This window comes from Vipera ursinii (assembly GCF_947247035.1).
Source record: "Vipera ursinii genome assembly, chromosome: 13".
Taxonomy (NCBI): Eukaryota; Metazoa; Chordata; class Lepidosauria; order Squamata; family Viperidae; genus Vipera; species Vipera ursinii.
In genome coordinates, this window is record NC_139526.1 from 12,398,752 (window position 1) to 12,416,036 (window position 17,285).

Consider the following 17,285-nt stretch of genomic DNA (forward strand, 5'->3'; position numbering starts at 1 on the left):
CATTCAATTTCGCAGCTACTAAGATTGTTGGCTGAGCTGGTACAAAGATAGCCCGGGGAATGACTGAAGCCTGGGAAACGGTCCCTTGTCACTCAACAGGAGTGCTGATTTACCACCAGCTTATCTAGGAGCCAAGGACTTGGCAGCACAAGGAAACAACAGCCAATAGCCAGCCAATCAATAAGAAGCCACACCCAGCCCGGCATCACTTAAATACTACAGATAGAATAGCCGAAACCACACATTCTGGTAGCGAGGAGTTCCCTGACGATGGGCTCCCAGCATGAGTCTGAAAGCTCGGAAGACTAAACCTCTGGTCCCGCTGACGGATCCTTTTAAGGTTGCCTAGAATTAAATATGCCCGCTGTTTTTATTACCCTTCTGCCATTCCTAACCTGTTCTTCAGATGTTGTGCCGCACAAAACGACGCAAGAGAGCTGTGTATCTAAAATATTTAATACAAAGGTGAAGATATCTCCGAAACCGTCTCTGAATGTTTTAAAAGGAATGTAAAACCTGTGGCTTTGGGAATGCCGAACAAATCCCGGATTCCAAAGATTGACCGCCTGGGCTTACAGAGCAAGGCTGAGTCGGTGGGCTTTCTCCGAACGTCGTCGTCGTCAGAAAAACGGTGCCGTGGCCCCGAGCTCGCCACTGATCTGCTCAGGAGGGCTCTGCTTCGTCGGCCACTTCTTCGATCTCCTTGTCCTCCACGCTGTTGTGGCGAACTCTCTCTGGCGCGGCGTTTCGGCTGAGGGGGATGCCCAGCCCTCGGTGCACGGCCTCGACCGTCTGCTGGCTCACGTAGTAGCTGAGATTCACGCAGGGAACTTTCTTCCGCATTTCTTCCAGGTACCGGTAGGCCTAATGAGAGGAAGGGGTGGGTGTGTATTCACAGGCTCTTCTACCGTCTGCGCCCCAAAACCCAGAGAACTTGTGTGGGTGGAGATGCCGCAGCCAGCATTCCACTTGCAACCATTGGCTTAGTGAGAGTAAGTCGCAAGGGCACTGGGAAAAGCGACTTATGACCGTTTTACACACTTAGCATTCCCAGGGTCACGTGGATCAAAATGGCAGCCGGCTCATATTTATGATGGTTGCAGCGTCCCCGGGACCACGGGACAAGCCAAGTCAATGGGGAAGCCGGATTCACTTAGCTTAACAACTGCAGTGATTCACTTAACAGCTGCAGCAAGAAAGGTCGTAAATGGGGCAAAATTCACTTGACTTGTCTTGCTTAGCAACAGAAGTTTGGGGCTGTCGTACGTCGAGGACTACCCCGTGGTGTACTTAGCTGAGAAGTGAACTGCTTTCTCGTCAACAACGGAGCTGTCTGTGCACAAAGGAGACATCAACCCAAGCTGCAGTTGGTAGAGTAATTGGCAATTGCCTGGCTTCACACAACAGGCTAACGGTCCAGGGGTAGGCAACCTTGGCCCCTTCATGACTTGTGGACTTCAACTCCCAGAATTCCTAAGCCAGCATGGGGGAACTATGGCCGCCTCATGACTTGTGGACTTCAACTCCCAGAATTCCTGAGCCAACATGGCTCAGCATGGAAACCTGTCCCTTTCTCCTCAGCGTGGCTGCCTTAGGAATTCTGGGAATTGAAGTCCACAAGTCATAAAGCGGCCTAGGCCAGGGGTAGGTAACCTTGGCTCTTTTATGACTCGTGGACTTGCAACTCCCAGAATTCCTGAGCCAGCATGGGGGAATTAATGGCCCCCTCATGACTCGTGGACTGCAACTCCCAGAATTCCTGAGCCAGCATGGCTCAGCTTGGAAACCTTTCCCTTTCCCCTCAGCGTGGCTGGCTTAGGAATTCTGGGAGTTGAAGTCCACGAGTCATAAAAGAGCCAAGGTTGCCTAACCCTGGCGCTAACCTATAGATCGGTTTCCAACCCAATCTATGGAATTGCTTTTTTTTTTTTGAAGTTAAACATCCACGTTTATTTACAGTTACGATTCGCACAACTCCATCAGGCAATTTCTCGACCAATCTATAGACCTCTGCGAGGAAGGCCGACAGAAGAACAATACTAAAAAGCATTTACGCAATCCTTAGTCCATAATCCAGGACAGCCCTGGGAATGGGAAAGAGGTGGCACTCGCCGTAGTGGTCTTACTACAAACTCTTGCAACAGATAGCCAAAAAGAAAAAAAAAGGCACATAATGTGGCCTGAAATTGCTGTATTTTTCAATGTCGTCTCTTCTTCGCTCAGACACTAGAGAGCGTGGGAGGGGTGGGGGTTTGAGAACAGCCGTTCCTTTTGGCTTGTAATTCTGGCTTCCCTGTTTGAAAGTGGGCCATGTGGATGCTTCCTGTTGGAAGCGTGTGAATCATCTCCAGATGGCCCTGCATAATTGCTTCCTCTGACTTCCTCTATCCCAAGCCATCCAGGTGGGGAGAAGAGGTAACAGAATATTGTTGAATGGGTAGCACAGCAAGGCCCGGATTGCTGTATTCCTACGTCTTCCCCAGGACTGCCACCGACAAGTTATTTAGGACAGATAGGAGACTCACCTGGGGGATTCAGAAAAAAAAATCTGCAAAGCGGGGATTTCTTGTATCTGGAATCTCTCTATCTTTACATAGAGAAAAACTAGAAAAAGCTTACTTAAGATCTGAACTGAAAAAGCGACTTACGATCCAGATTTAAACTTCTGATGTCCGTCAACCCCATTTTGAGCGCGGTATTTTGAGTGCTCAGCAACTGGTCCACGTTAACGTGACTGATTTTTAATTGTTTTGCTGAAGATGGGCTTTTACTTATGCTGTGGGGCAAAAAAAAATGCCCCACAAGGTTCGCTTAATGACTGCCACAAAAGTCATAACACTGAATTCGGTGGCCTGGTGTACGAGTCTCATGACTTAACAAAATTATGGGCTCCAGTACACTCTTGAGTCAAGGACTACCTGTAATAGCAGTAGTATTTTTTTTTAACTTTTCAAGCACCCAAAATGTCAGGTGAATCATTAACCTGCCCTGCCCAAACCAATGCCAGGGATAAACAGTAAAATGAATAATGTTTCTAGGAACGTTTAAGGGTTTTTAACAGAGAGAAACAGTTAATTATGAAGTCCTATGCCTAAATATACCATAAGAAAGGCTGAGCGCCAAAAAATTGAGGCCTTTGAACTCTGGTGCTGGAGAAGACTCCTGTGAGTCCCTTGGACTGCCAGGCGATCAAACCGGTCAGTCCTAGAGGAGATCAACCCTGACTGCTCTTTAGAAGGCCAGATCCTGAAGCTAAAACTCAAATGCTTTGGTCACCTAATGAGAAGGAAGGACTCACTGGAGAAGAGCCTAATGCTGGGAAAGGTTGAGGGCAAGAGAAGAAGGGGACGACAGAGAATGAGGTGGCTGGATGGAGTCTCTGAAGCAGGAGGTGTGAGCCTAAATGGACTCCAGAAGATAGTAGAGGACAGGAAGGCCTGGAGGAACGTTGTCCATGGGATTGCGATGGGTCGGACACGACTTCGCAACTAACAACAAAAAATGCCTAAATATGCTGGTATCTGGAGTGGTACAGTTCCAAAGAAACCTCTAGGACTGTGGGTTCTGCTGAATGGGAATTATTTAAGTGGCTTTTGGGCCCTGGAGACAACTCACCATCTGGAAGTCTTGCATCTGCAGATGATGCTCCACCAGAAGTCCCAGTACATCCCCCGGGCGGATGGTGGTCTCAAGATCCGGTTCTCCCAGGAGCAGCTCACACTGCCTGATGGCCTCTTTGGGGTCTTCGGTGTAAAGTCTAGGCGGGGGGGGGGGGGGGAGAAAAAAACCACCAGACACTAATCGTTGGCACAGTGGTTCCTTGGTTGATCTTTTCCCTCTCCATGGAATCGATTGTGGTCATAGGTTTGAGGACTACCTGTACTGTAAAGCTGTGTGTCTCAACCTTGGCAACTTTTAAGATGGGTGGACTGCAACCCGCAGAATTCCCCAGCCGGCGCTGCCTGATATCCTGGCGGCTGGCATGGCGGCCATAGCACTGCTGGCTGAGGAATTCTGGGGGGGTTGACGTCCACCGCCAAGGTTGAGAAGCCCTGCCTCAAAAGAACTCCTCAAGGCACCCTCTCACCTTCGGGCTTGGATAAACCTCTTCACCAGGGCCATCTTGCTCTGCAGGTGTGCCAGTTTGTTCTCTTGCTCAACCGGGCTCCGCGTCTTTGCCTTGGACATGCACTTGTAGGCCTCGGTCAGGGCTCCCAAGGCCTTCTCGTAGTTCTGGAACTCATCCACTTCCACCTGGAAAGGAGAGGAAAGGGAAAGCTGAGCGGGCTCTTCGGTGCCCTTTCTGAAACGGAGCCTCTGAGCCAGGATCCCACCCACCTGAGCACAGGCGTCATAAAAGCCAGCCAAGAGGTCCAGAGCCCTTCCTTTGGTGTAGAAGCTGATGATGTTCTTCATGATCTCTGGATCTTTGCGACAGTCCAGGGTTTGCAGATAATTGGCAGCCATGATGTAAATCTCCCTTTGTCTCGAGACGCCGGCAAAGAACACAATCTTTTCTGTGTCGCCAGATTTCAGCAGAGCCCTCATGGCCTAGACAACCAAAGGGCAGAGTTGTGTCAAATCAAATCATTATGGTCGCAGACCAGCATAAGTGGGCTGTGTGTAACAACTGCAGAAAAGGTCGTAGGATGGGGCACAACTCACTGAAGCGGCTGCTTTGCTTAGCAATGGAAGTTTTGGGCTCGGTCCCGGGGGGGTTAGGGTCAAGGAGCAACCTGTCACCTGCTGGGCTGCATTCCATCAAAGCAGGAGTAGGCAACCTTGCTGACTCAGGAATTCTGGGAGTTGGAAGTCCAGGAGTCACAAAAGAGCCAAGGTTGCCTACCCCTGCATTAAACGGCCTGAGGCTCTTCTCCTCCCATCCTTACCTTCAGCTTGTTTCCCGCTTGGGTATATTTCTTGGTGGCCATGTGGTAATTGCCCTGCCTCATACAGCAGTCAGCGATCTGCTCCAGGAGCTCCCGCCGGGAATCCTCGGAAAGGTCCTTGGAGTCCTTGGAGATGGTCATCTTCTCCGCCATCTCTTCGGTGATGGTCAAGTTCTGCGTCAGGCAAAGCTGCAGGGCGTCCTGGTACTGGGACACGGACGGAAGGGAGACAAGAGCCAACTCAGCTAAACCTCCGCTAGGAGGAGGGCATCAAGTCACCCGATGTAGGAGATGAACAGGCTGAGCCCGAGGGAGGGGTCAAAGGCGTCGGAAGTCATGAGTCCCTGTGGGTCCCCAGAGATCTAAGCCCAGCCCGTCTCGAATGCCGTTCTTATCTCCCGCTCATTTCCCTTGACCGTTAGTAGGTCAGATTCTTGTAGAGAAGCTTGCAATAAATCTTTATACTCATTTGAAATGCCTGAATCTCCTGATTTCCCGGTCTTTTGACACCCGGCCTGCTAAGAGCTCCAGCAAGAGGAGAACGCCTTAGTATGCTCACCAACTTCAGGGGCCGGCTTGTTTGGGGTAGGCCACCCCTGAAAAAGTCATGGTGATTTCTAGCGCCGCCTTGGAGGTTGACACAGGACCGAAGGAACCCAGATCTCTACTAAACGCAGGATTTGGGGCATTAAGTGACAAAACTGGCATGAGAAAAGCACCAGAGGAATGAAAGAAATGGGGGGGAGCACAAAAAAAAACACAAAACCCCCAAACCATTCTTGGTTGACTTTAGACTTTGAATATCAAACAGGTTTCTATCTCTGAGGAAGAATGAATGAGGTTGGAAGAGAAATGTTATATCTATCTATCAACTCCCTATCTATCATCTCTATCTATCTGTCTGTCTGTCTGTGTCTATCTTCTATCTATCTGTCATCTACATTTTTATTTTTATTAAAGAGTCTTGATGGTTCTGTGCAAACCATTCAGAAAGCTAAACCATAATACAGGTAAGAGTCCTTGACTTAACAACAGTTTAAAGTTACAACGGCACTGAAAAAGGTGACGGGGCCAGACGTTGGGCGCCTGATTCCTGTTTATGATTGCCGCAGTGTCCCAGGGTCACAAGCAAAGTCAACGGGGAAGCCAGATTTGCTTAACAAACCATGTTACTGCCTTAACAACTCCAGTGATTCACTTAACAATTGTGGGAAGAAAGGTCATAAAATGGGGCAAAACTCAGCATAATGAAATTTTGGACTCCACTGTGGTTGCAACTTGAGGACTACACATACACACACTTATACACACGCACCTTTTTGGCCGCTAGCAAAAGCTTGACGGCCTTCTCGTGCTGAGCATGCTCGATGAAGAAGTCGGAGCAGCGAGCCAGCAGGGCTGGGTCGGACTTCTCGTCCAGGTCTTCTGCCACCAGCTGCAAGGCCGCAAACTGCTGGGTGGCAAAGGCCAGCTCCAGAGCCTTGGACAAGTGTCCGGCCTGCGGAAGAAGACAAGAAATGTCGAGTTTTTCACAGCCTCTTCTGTTCCTTGGAGAAGTTCCTTCGTGGTGACGCAGGACTCGTTCTAGTTTTTAATCATCCGGCCATGGTTCTGGTCCTCATGATACAAAAAGAAAGAAAGACGCCAAGGCTCTAGAAAGAGTGCAAAGAGCAACATGATTAGCGGACTAGAGGCTAAAAATACCAGGTTGCAGGAATTGGGTGTGTCTAGTTTAATGAAGAGAAGGACGAGGGGGGACAGGATATCCGTGTTCCAATATCTCAGGGGCTGCCCCAAAGAAGAGGCAGTCAAGCTGTTCTCCAAAGCCCCCGAAGGCAGGAAAAGAATCAACAGACGGAAACTAGTCAAGGAGAGAAGCAACCTAGAACTAAGGAGAAGCTTCCCGACAGTTTCAACAATTAACCAGTGGAACTCCTTGCCTCCAGAAGTGGTGAATGCTCCAATGCTGGAAGCTTTTAAGAAGAGAACTGGACAGCTATTTGTCTGAAATGGTGTAGGGTTTCCTTGCCTGAGCAGGGGGGTTGGACTAGAAGACCTCCAAGGCCCCTTCCAACTCCGTGATATTCTGTACTCTGCATGCAGACTGGGCTGAAGGGATACCTTGTGGTAGAGCGTCACCGCTTGGTCCATTTGTTCTCCTCGTCCTTCATAGTAGCGGGCAGCTTCTATCATGTCTTCTGGGGAACTAAGTAGAGCCAGGTTCATTAACAGGTCATCCATCTGGTTTTCCTGGTTTTTGAAAAACAAAAAGCAAGCTTCAATTTCAGCTCTTTCGTGGCTGAAGGTAGCAGCCATTTGCACTTGCTCTTCCCAACGTCACTGCAGCTCGGCTTACGGTCTTGCCGGAGCTTTCCTTTGCTTTAAGGTAAAGGTAAAGGTTCCCCCACACATGCGTGCTAGTCGTTTCCGACTCTAGGGGCCGGTGCTCATCTCCGTTTCAAAGCCGAAGAGCCAGCACTTGTCCGAGGACGTCTCCGTGGTCATGTGGCCGGCATGACTAGACGCCAAAGGCGCATGGAACGCTGTTACCTTCCCACCGGAGTGGTCCCTATTTTTCTACTTGCATTTTTACGTGCTTTCGAACTGCTAGGTTGGCAGAAGCTGGGACGAGTAACAGGCGCTCACTCTGCTACGCGGCACTCGGGATTCGACCCGCCAAACTGCCGACCTTCTGATCGACGAGCTCAGCGTCCTAACCCACTGAGCCACTGCGTCCCTTGCTTTACAAAGCTGCAAAAGGTCATAAATGTGAGGAATGGCCCTAAAGTCACTTTTTAACCGCTATCCTAACAGTTGCTAAACCAAGCCCGTGGCTAAATGAAGACTGCCGGTAATTGGGGGTGGGTGGGGTGGTCAGCTGATTTTTTAAAAAAAACCCATCCCTTTTCTAGACACGGCGCAACGCTGGCAGGAGATGGGGTGGAACGTTGTCCCTTTTGACAAAAAGAACAAGACTCCTGTGGGCAGCCCAGCTCTTGTGCAGGGTCCATCTGCTCTGCTGGGCTCAGAAGGGTCCTCGGCCTCCTCCTGGGGGTGGAAACCCCCCCACACACACACACACACAGACACACATTTGGCGGAAGGTTGTGAGTCAGTTCTCCCAGCACAACTCAGAAAGTCTGCGAGATTAACCTCCAGCAGCTCGGGGCTAAGGGAACGTTGCCTGTACCTTACACAAACGAATCGCGTTATTAAACGCCTGAGCCCGGGTGTAGAAGTGCACGGCCTGCTTGATGTCTTCGCGGCTCTCATACTGACGGGCCACGTGATACGAAGCTGCCCAGTTGCCTGTCGCATTTGCTATTTCAGCAGCCTGAACAAAAAAGAGAGAGAGAAAACCTGATACTTTCTCCACTTTGAACCACGCAGTGGCCCCTCTGAAGGAGTATCTGTTCTCCGTCATCTGGGTCCTGGTTGTCCCAATGGTGCTGTTTCAAGAGGCAACTGGACTTTCTTTGTTTTTCCTTGAAGGGGTTTCACCCCTCATCCAAGAAGCTTCTTTGGTTCCGAGGAAGCTTCTTGAAAGGGGTTTCACCTCTCATCCAAGAAGCTTCTTCAGTTCTGAGGAAGCTTCTTGAAAGGGGTTTCACCTCTCATCCAAGAAGCTTCTTCAGTTCTGAGGAAGCTTCTTGAAAGGGGTTTCACCTCTCATCCAAGAAGCTTCTTTGGTTCCGAGGAAGCTTCTTGAAAGGGGTTTCACCTCTCATCCAAGAAGCTTCTTCAGTTCTGAGGAAGTTTCTTGAAAGGGGTTTCACCTCTCATCCAAGAAGCTTCTTCGGTTCTGAGGAAGCTTCTTGAAAGGGGTTTCACCTCTCATCGAAGAAGCTTCTTCGGTTCTGATGAAGCTTCTTGGATGAGAGGTGAAAGCCTTTCAAGGAGAAACAAAGACAGTCCAGTTGCCTCTTGAAAAAGCCCTTTGGGGACTCTGAAGGAGGAGCTGGAGAAAGCAAACTTACCTTCTGGATGTTACCCAGGAAGCAATGGATGCGGACCATGGAAAAATAATCTTGAGCCAGCTCATAATATTTGAAAGCCGCTTCCAGGTCTGCCTGGCCTTCTAGATACTGAGCCCACCATTGCCACAAAGCTCTGCAGGAGGAAAAACAAGGGGTGGGAGGGAGGGTGGATATCAATCAATCAATCAATCAATCAGAATCCAGACAGATGACACCTTTGAAAACTGTTGAGCTAGTAAGAGGCAGTGGAAGCAAATCTTGCATTAGGGAGCAAAGACGCGGGGATCTGCAGGTAGTCCTCAATTTAAAACCATTCATTTAGTGACTGAACGGTTACAATGGCAGCAGAAAAAGTGACGACTGTTTCTCACACTTAACGACCGTTGCCGCATCCCCATGGTCACGCGATCAAAATTGGGACGCTTGGCAACCGGCTCACATTCCTGGCTACAGCGTCCCGGGGTCACACAATCCCCTTTTGCGACCTTCCGGCGAGGAAAGCCAGTGGGAAAGTCACTAAGTTCCGAACTTAACAGCTTCGATGGTTCACTTAATGACGGTGGCAAGAGAGGTGGTTCAAACAGGACAAGACTCACTCAACGAGTGTCGAGGACTACCTGGAGGAGAGCAGAATGAGCTTCTCAGACTGCATTGGCCAGGCTGCCTCTTGGGAGCGCATGAGGTCAGAGGTCCCCAACCTTTGGGGCACCAGGGACCAGTTCCATGGAGAGAGGTTTTTCGGCGGACCGGAGGATGCGTAGTTTTGTGTGTTGCCTGTATCCCGCGGATGGGGCTTCGCTTGTTTGTTTGGGCTGGCTGCTGGCATGCCACGGCCCGGTACTGGTCCACAGCCCGGGGATTGGGGACCCCTGAACTAGGCAATGCCAGGTTGTTAAACCATCCTTAAATTGCTAGCTGAGTGTTAAGGGCAAATGCAGCCGACAGTTACAATAGCCATGCTTGTAAAGCAGAGATCCCCAACCTTTCAGGCACCAGGGACCGGTTCCGTGGAGAGAGGTTTTTCCATGGACCGGAGGGTGTGTGGTTTTGTGTGCTGCATGCATCCCAAGGATGGGGCTTTGCTTGTTTGTGCGGCCCAGTTGCTGGCAGGCTGCGGCCCGGTACTGGTCCACGGACCGGGGGTTGGAAACCCCTGGGTAAGGGGACACTCACTTATCTTTCATCCTGTTGACGTAAGCCTCCAAGGCTTGCAGATCCTCGGACAGCATACGAGGTACTTCAAACTTGTGAGTGTCGGACTTCTCATAGCTGCGTAGGAAGAGAAACTGGTCAGAGAGCCAGGGTGGTGGGAGGGGGCGGGGAAAGAAACAGCTGTTTTGTTTGGTTCCAGTATTTACAAGGAGTGAAGAGTGTTTACAGTGAATTAAGAGCATTTGCAATTCCGCCTCCTTGGACTTGTGTGAGACCTCTCACAAGAACAAAGCGCTCATCAAGCACCGCAGCGGGAGGCCCTCTCAACAAACCAAGGACGGTCTCAAGAGAGAAGAGCAGGAATCCAAGCAAAGAGATTGCTTCGGTCTGGCTGGCTGAGATGGGATTCTAAACGTTTCTGACAATGACTTGGAAGGCCTGGGTTCAAGTTGTCACGTGGGTGGTGAAAGCCACGGAGGGCAACCTGAGCCCGATCCTTGGCTTAAACCGCCTTCATAACAAATAATAAGAATAGAATAGAATAGAATAGAATAGAATAGAATAGAATAGAATAGAATAGAATAGAATAGAATAGAATAGAATAGAATAGAACAGAAAATAGAGTAGAGTAGAGTGAGTAGAGTAGAGTAGAGTAGAGTAGAGTAGAATAGAATAGAATAGAATAGAATAGAATAGAATAGAATAGAATAGAATAGAATAGAATAGAATAGGAGTTGGAATAGACCTTGGAGGTCTTCTAGTCCAGCCCCCTGCTCAAACAGGAGACCCTACACCATTTCAGACAAGTGACTGTCCAATCCCCTCTTAAAAGCCTCCAGTGATGGAGCACCCACAACGTCTGAAGGCAAGCCGTTCCACTGCTTAATTGTCCTCGCTGGCAGGAAGTTCTCCTTAATTCCAGGTTGTTTCTCTCCTTGATTAGTTTCCATCCGTTGTTTCTTGTCCTGCCCTCTGGTGCCTTGGAGAACAATTTGACCCCCTCCTCTTTGTGGCAGCCCCTCAAATACTGGAAGACTGCTATCATGACCTTCTTTTTTTTCAAAAGACTAACCAAACCCAAATCCTGCAACCGTTCTTCATATGTTTTTAGTCTCCAGGCCTTCAATCATCTTAGCTGCTCTTCTTTGCGTTTCCCCCAAAGTCTCAGCATCTTCTTTGTGGCAGCTCCTCAAATACTGGAAGACTGCTATCATATTTGTGGGTATTTCACCTTTACTATTTTTGCAAATAGCGCAAGGCAGAAGATGCATCCAACACAGCTTCCTGTTGCTATTTCCCCCACAATAACAACCCTGGGAGTCCTGAGTCAGATGTGGACAAGCGCTTGGCATATGGCAGCCTGCAAACACTTACTAGGTGATGGCAAAGTTGCGCTCAGCTATGGCTTCCAGGTGCTTGGCATAATTGTAGTATGTTGTGCGCAGGTGCACTCGGTCCTGGGTCTCGGCTACCTCGATGGCTTTCTGCCATTGGTCTGAAGCCTGGTAGAACTTGTTCAGAAGGTCGTAGCGTTTGCACTGCTTGTACAGCTGCTCGGCGTCTTCCTGGAATGGAGATCAAAAAGCTGGAAGTGAGGGATGCTGCTGTGAACGCAAGTATCATTGTTACCATCATCTTGATCGTTAGGAGCCGTGGTGGCGCAGTGGTTAGAATGCAGTATTGCAGGCTTCTGCCGACTGCCACCAGTTCGACCATCACCGGCTCAAGGTGGACTTAGCCTACCATCCTTCCAAGGTCAGTAAAACGAGATCCCAGATTGTTGGGGGCAACAGGCTGACACTGTAACCCACTTAGAGAAGACTTTAAAACACTGTGAAGTGGTATATAAGTTGAAGTGCTATTGCTATTGCCCTTCCTTCCTTCCTTCCTTCCTTCCTTCCTTCCTTCCTTCCTTCCTTCCTCCCTCCCTCCTCTCCTTCCCTTCCACCCATTCTCATCTTCCTTCCTTCCTTCCTTCCTCCCTCCCTCCCTTCCTTCCCTTCCCTCCCACCCATTCTCATCTTCCTTCCTTCCTTCCTTCCTTCCTTCCTTCCTTCCTTCCTTCCTTCCTTCCTTCCTTCCTTCCTTCCTTCCTTCCTTCCTTCCCTTCCTTCCTTCCCTCCCTCCCTCCCTCCCTCCCCAGTGGTTAGAATGCAGCATTAGAGGCTGACTCTGCCCACAGTCAGAAGTTTGATCCTGACCATCTCAAGGTTGACTTAGCCTTCCATCCTTCCGAGGTCGGTAAAACGAGGACCCAGATTGTTGGGTGTAAAGCACTGTGAAGCGGTATAGAAGTCAAAGTGCTATTGCTATCATCGTTACAGAATTCTTTCACACGTAATGAAAACATTCTCTGGGATCCTACTTTGAACGAAGAGGAATAAGGTGTCCTTTGCTGCATTCTGAGCTTGGTTGTTTCTTTGCGCACGTTTCTTGACCCAACTAGGCAAACATCACCAGTGCTCGTGCTGATGACGTTACCTACTTTGGTAGCGAAATGTCTGGAAGGAAACAGCCCAGCTCAGAGAGCGCCGAGGAGCCGCTCCGTTCAACCCTCAGCTGCAAATATTCTCCATGGGAAAAAGGAATAAGGGCCCTCCACCTTCCAACGGTGCCTTCTGACACTTTAGCAAGGGTTAATTACAGGAGGAATCTGATGAACCGATTGGAGCCTACACGCCCAAAATAGAATCATTCTGACCGAAGCAGGATGTTTAAACAAGAGTGAGAAAAGTACGAAGCCGTCCGACCTGCGGGTCACCTCGAGAACAAGGGGGCGTCTTCCTGATGCTCTAGGAAACGGCTCCGCACCAATCAATCGAAATAAAACCATTTCCCAGCAGAAAGAAACTGGGGCTGGGGAAACGCAGACACCCTGGAGCAGGCCTTGGGTGTCTGACCCTGAAGGAAAAGCCTTGGACACTGGCTCGTAAAAGGGGGTGGGAATAATAATCCGGCTCAGATAAAAGCCACAGAGTGCCGAGCGCCTTTGACCTGAGGGCCAGCCCAAGCGAGGGAGAGATTATTTATTCAATCAGCCTAGGTGACATTGGCCAAAGACTCGCAGCCAACATTTCTGTCGCTAAGGGAAACAGTGTTGTTGTTTTTTTTGAAGTGGACTTTGCTCCGTCTTACGACCTTTCTTGCCACCGGTGGTCAATTGAGAATCACTGCAGCTGTTTAGTTAACACCGTCCTAAAGGGAATCCCTCTTCCCTGTTGGCTTTGCTTGCCAGAAGGTCACAAAGGGGGAAATCGTGGGATTTCCCCCTTTGTGACCGTCATAAATATGACGGTCATAAATATGCAACCGTCATAAATATGAAGCAGTTGTCAAGCATCCGAATGTAAGTCACAGAACCCGGTTGTGTGAAAAACGTCCAGAAGCCTGTTTTCCCCCCCCAGTGCTGTCCTAACTTCAGATGGCCATTAAGCAAATGGATGTAAACCAGGGGTCTTCAAACTTGGCCCTTTTTTGTCTTGTGGACTTCAACTCCCAGAATTCCTCAGCCAGGTCTGGCTGAGGAATTCTGGGTGTTGAAGTCCACAAGACATAAAAGGGCCAAGTTTGAAGACCCCTGATGTAAATTAAGGACTACCTGTAAAAAAACAATCCACTTTTATTTTAGTTGCCAAGCATCCAACTCTTGATCAAGGGGACCGTGGAGATGCTGCCATGCTCATAAGTATGAAAAACAGCCACAAGTCTCTCTTTTTTCAGGGCTGTTGTAACTTCAGTCACTAAACGAATTGTGGTAAGTTGAGGACTACCTGCGTTGTAAACTGCGGCATATAAAGTTAATCAATCCGTGGGGTAAGTAAATAATCTTGAGAAAAGCCTTTTCACTTACCAGCATGCCCAACTGGATGGCTAACATTGCCACCCTGGCTTCTTGCTCCGGTTCTTGTTCAGCCTCTCGCAACGCCTTGGCTCCCCGCGCGTGGCCCATGTTCCCCAGGCAGACTTTGGCGACATCCAGCCTTTGGGTTTTCACGCACATGCGGGCCATGTTCTCCCAGACGGCTTCACTGCAGGATACAAGAAGAAGGGACGTGGTCCCGGTCAGATTATGAAGACCTTCAGGAACACTGGACCTTCTGCAGGAGAGAAGACCTGTTCAGGGACCATAGCTTAAGAGTGATGTGCAAACCAAGCATCTGGTCTTTAGCTCTTGGTGCACGGGTGGGCCGTGTTCTCCCGGACCGTTTTGCTACAGAACGCAAGGAGGAGGCACATGATCCAAGTCAAGCGATGAAAGACCTTCAAGAATATGGATGGGTGAACAGGAGACAAGACCTCCATGGAAACCCTATAGCTCAGAGCAGGGGTCTCCAAACTGGGCAACTTTTAAGACTTGCGGACTGCAACTCTCGGGTTCCCCAGCCAGCCTGACTGGCTGAGGAATTCAGAGAGTTTGAAGTCCACAAGTCTTGAAAGTTGCCCAGTTTGAAGAGCCCTGGCTTACTTAGAGCGATGTCCCAACCAAGACACAGGATCAGAGACATAATACTAACTCAATGGGTCCAAGTTAGCCAGGCTAGCTTGTTACACGGGCTTCAGTTGAGTCTGTTCTAAGTAGGACCAAGACCCCAAAGTCCTGATCCTGGACTTTTTTGGACCTTCAACAGACTGCTCTTTTCGCTGCCCAGGCTCATCAAAGGCTGATTGTGTTCATGCCGATATTACGCTCAGTGCTTAGAGAGAGAGAGAGAGAGAGAGAGAGAGAGAGAGAGAGAGAGAGAGAGAGAGAGAGAGAGAGAGAATGTAAATCCATAAACTGTCCACCCCTTCCCCCCCTGTATCAAACTCGGAGAATTTCCGGAGTTTATCTTTGGAACTCTACCTCACATCTGTCCTTCATCAACTCTAGCTGTTCTAATGAATACCATATGCAGTGGAGGAAGGGCGCATGTCAACCTCTTTTGTTCTGAATTTAAGAAGAACACCGCTGATGTTCTTGCGGTACGAATTCTGCATCTTGAACTGCAAAACCGGTCCGTAAAATGCTAGACATAAACACCCCGTGCATAAGGAGAGCTCCCCCAGTTTGGAACCCACTAAAACCAGCGTTCCTCAAGCTTGGCAGCTTGAAGATGGGTTAGGCATCAATTCCCAGAGTTCCCCAGCCAGTTGAGGTTCCACTTTCCAGAATTCCCGGTCAAAGGCCTCATCTCGCTATCTTTGCTATGCTGGTCAGGGATTTTGAGACGTTTTAAAAACATCTGGAAAGAAGTGGGTTGAGGAAGACTACTAAAAAAAAAGTACGGCAATTAGGACGCTTCTAGATTTCAAAGGGACGCGATGGCTCAGTGGGTTAGGACGCTGAACTTGTCGATCAGAAGGTCGGCGGTTTGGCGAGTCGAATCCCGAGTGCCGTGTAGCAGAGTGAGCGCCTGTTGCTCGTCCCAGCTTCTGCCAACCTAGCAGTTCGAAAGCACGTAAAAATGCAAGTAGAAAAATAGGGACCACGACGGTGGGAAGGTAACAGCGTTCCGTGCGCCTTTGGCGTCTACTCATGCCGGCCACATGACCACGGAGACGTCCTCGGACAAGCGCTGGCTCTTTGGCTTTGAAACGGAGATGAGCACCGGCCCCTAGAGTCGGAAACGACTAGCACGCATGTGCGGGGGAACCTTGACCTTTACCTTAGATTTTAAAAGGGATTGGTAGTTAGTCTCATTGGTGTGCATTTTGCCTATTTATTTCTAAAGGACTGGACGTTTTTTAGTTCATCCGAAAAGCTCAATTCTAATTGTACATTTCCTTCTGTTCTGCACCTGTGTTGATAACCTATCTGGCAACCATAGTGAATGTCATGTGGTCTAGCTATGTTATGAGTTAGCTTTGCTGTGTGCGCAAGCGTAAAAAGTTTTTCTAGTTTTTGTCTTTACATTTTTTTCTTTTACTGTCTGATGAGAGAGGATGTAGTTGGTTAGCTTTCTTTGTTTCTATATATTTTTATTTTGTGATTAAAGGTTTTTAATAGAATATGCGTTGGGCTTTATTTTCCTTCACCCACACACATTATGCATCATCTGAAGCATGGTCCATCACCCTCTGATAGGAAGAGTTATTCCTTGACATGGATGACGTTGAAATTTAAAACACAAGTCAGCCCAAGCTCAGGTCCCTACTTGACCATGGAGCCCACCAGCTTACTTTGTGCTGATCAGTATCTTTCAACCCAACCCACATCAGAAAAATAACATAACTGGGCTACAAGAGATGGGAAAAGGCAGAGAAGATACAGGAGGCAGGGTGAAAGCCCTACTCAAGGCTAGAGGAAAGGAACAGGTTTGCAAATGAGTACAGCCCCTCTTTTGACTTAAAGCCATCAGCAACGGCTTTAAGAGAGGGTTTGCAGCAGTAGCTCATTCCTGCATGGGTCCAAGGATTGGCCTAGCTACACAGTGTTTCTCAACCTTGTCAACTTTAAGATGAGTGGACTTCAGCTCCCAGGATTCTTGTTGTTGTGGTTAGTTGCGAAGTTGTGTCCATGGACAACGTTCCTCCAGGCCTTCCTGTCCTCTACTATCTTCTGGAGTCCATTTAGGCTCACGTCTAACTGCTTCAGTGACTCCATCCAGCCACCTCCTTCTCTGTCATCCCCTTCTTCTCTTGCCCTCAACCTTTCCCAGCATTAGGCTCTTCTCCAGTGAGTCCTTCCTTCTCATTAGGTGGCCAAAGTATCTGAGTTTCCACTTCAGGATCTGGCCTTCTAAAGAGCAGTCAGGGTTGATCTCCTCTAGGACTGACCGGTTTGATCGCCTTGCAATCCAAGGGACTCGAGGAAGTCTTCTCCAGCACCATAGCTCAAAGGCCTCAATTCTTTGGCGCTCAGCCTTTCTTACCCAGAAGTCTTACACGCAGCTTACTCCGTGCTCAGGTCCCTACCTGACCATGGAATCCACCAAGTTACTTAGGACTGGTCCATATCTTTCAGTCTAACCTGTGAGGATAAAGTTGGGAGATCCTGATGTGGGCCATACTGAGGGTCTTATTACAACTGTAATCATCATCAATAAACAATCTGAGTTATGGGCTTGAGTGCAAGTTGTCCTCAACTGACGACCCCAACCGAGTGCAACATTTTCACTGCTAAGCTCGGCAATGATTAAGTGAACTTTGCCCCATTTAGCAACCTTTCCGGCTACCATTGTTAGGTGAATCGCTGCACTTGTGAAGTTAGCGACACGGCTGTTAAGTAAATCCAGCCTTCCCATTGATAGTGCTTGTCAGAAGGTCGCAAAAGGGGGAATCCCCTGAC

General features: G+C 49.1%; 1 protein-coding gene across 1 annotated transcript in view; it reads right to left on the minus strand.

Moving 5' to 3' along the window:
* Positions 1 to 586: 586 nt before the first annotated feature.
* IFT140 (intraflagellar transport 140) overlaps positions 587 to 17,285 on the minus strand; it is a 75,569-nt gene continuing 58,870 nt past the window's right edge. The window contains exons 19-30 of the mRNA XM_083372732.1: positions 13,869 to 14,046; positions 11,393 to 11,583; positions 10,040 to 10,135; positions 8,867 to 8,999; positions 8,080 to 8,223; positions 7,011 to 7,139; positions 6,205 to 6,387; positions 4,890 to 5,096; positions 4,339 to 4,551; positions 4,088 to 4,254; positions 3,616 to 3,757; positions 587 to 864 (exon numbers count right to left, since the gene is read on the minus strand). Coding sequence (XP_083228858.1) covers positions 664 to 864; positions 3,616 to 3,757; positions 4,088 to 4,254; positions 4,339 to 4,551; positions 4,890 to 5,096; positions 6,205 to 6,387; positions 7,011 to 7,139; positions 8,080 to 8,223; positions 8,867 to 8,999; positions 10,040 to 10,135; positions 11,393 to 11,583; positions 13,869 to 14,046 — 1,984 coding nt within the window. The 3' untranslated portion in view covers positions 587 to 663. The remainder of the gene's footprint in view (positions 865 to 3,615; positions 3,758 to 4,087; positions 4,255 to 4,338; positions 4,552 to 4,889; positions 5,097 to 6,204; positions 6,388 to 7,010; positions 7,140 to 8,079; positions 8,224 to 8,866; positions 9,000 to 10,039; positions 10,136 to 11,392; positions 11,584 to 13,868; positions 14,047 to 17,285) is intronic.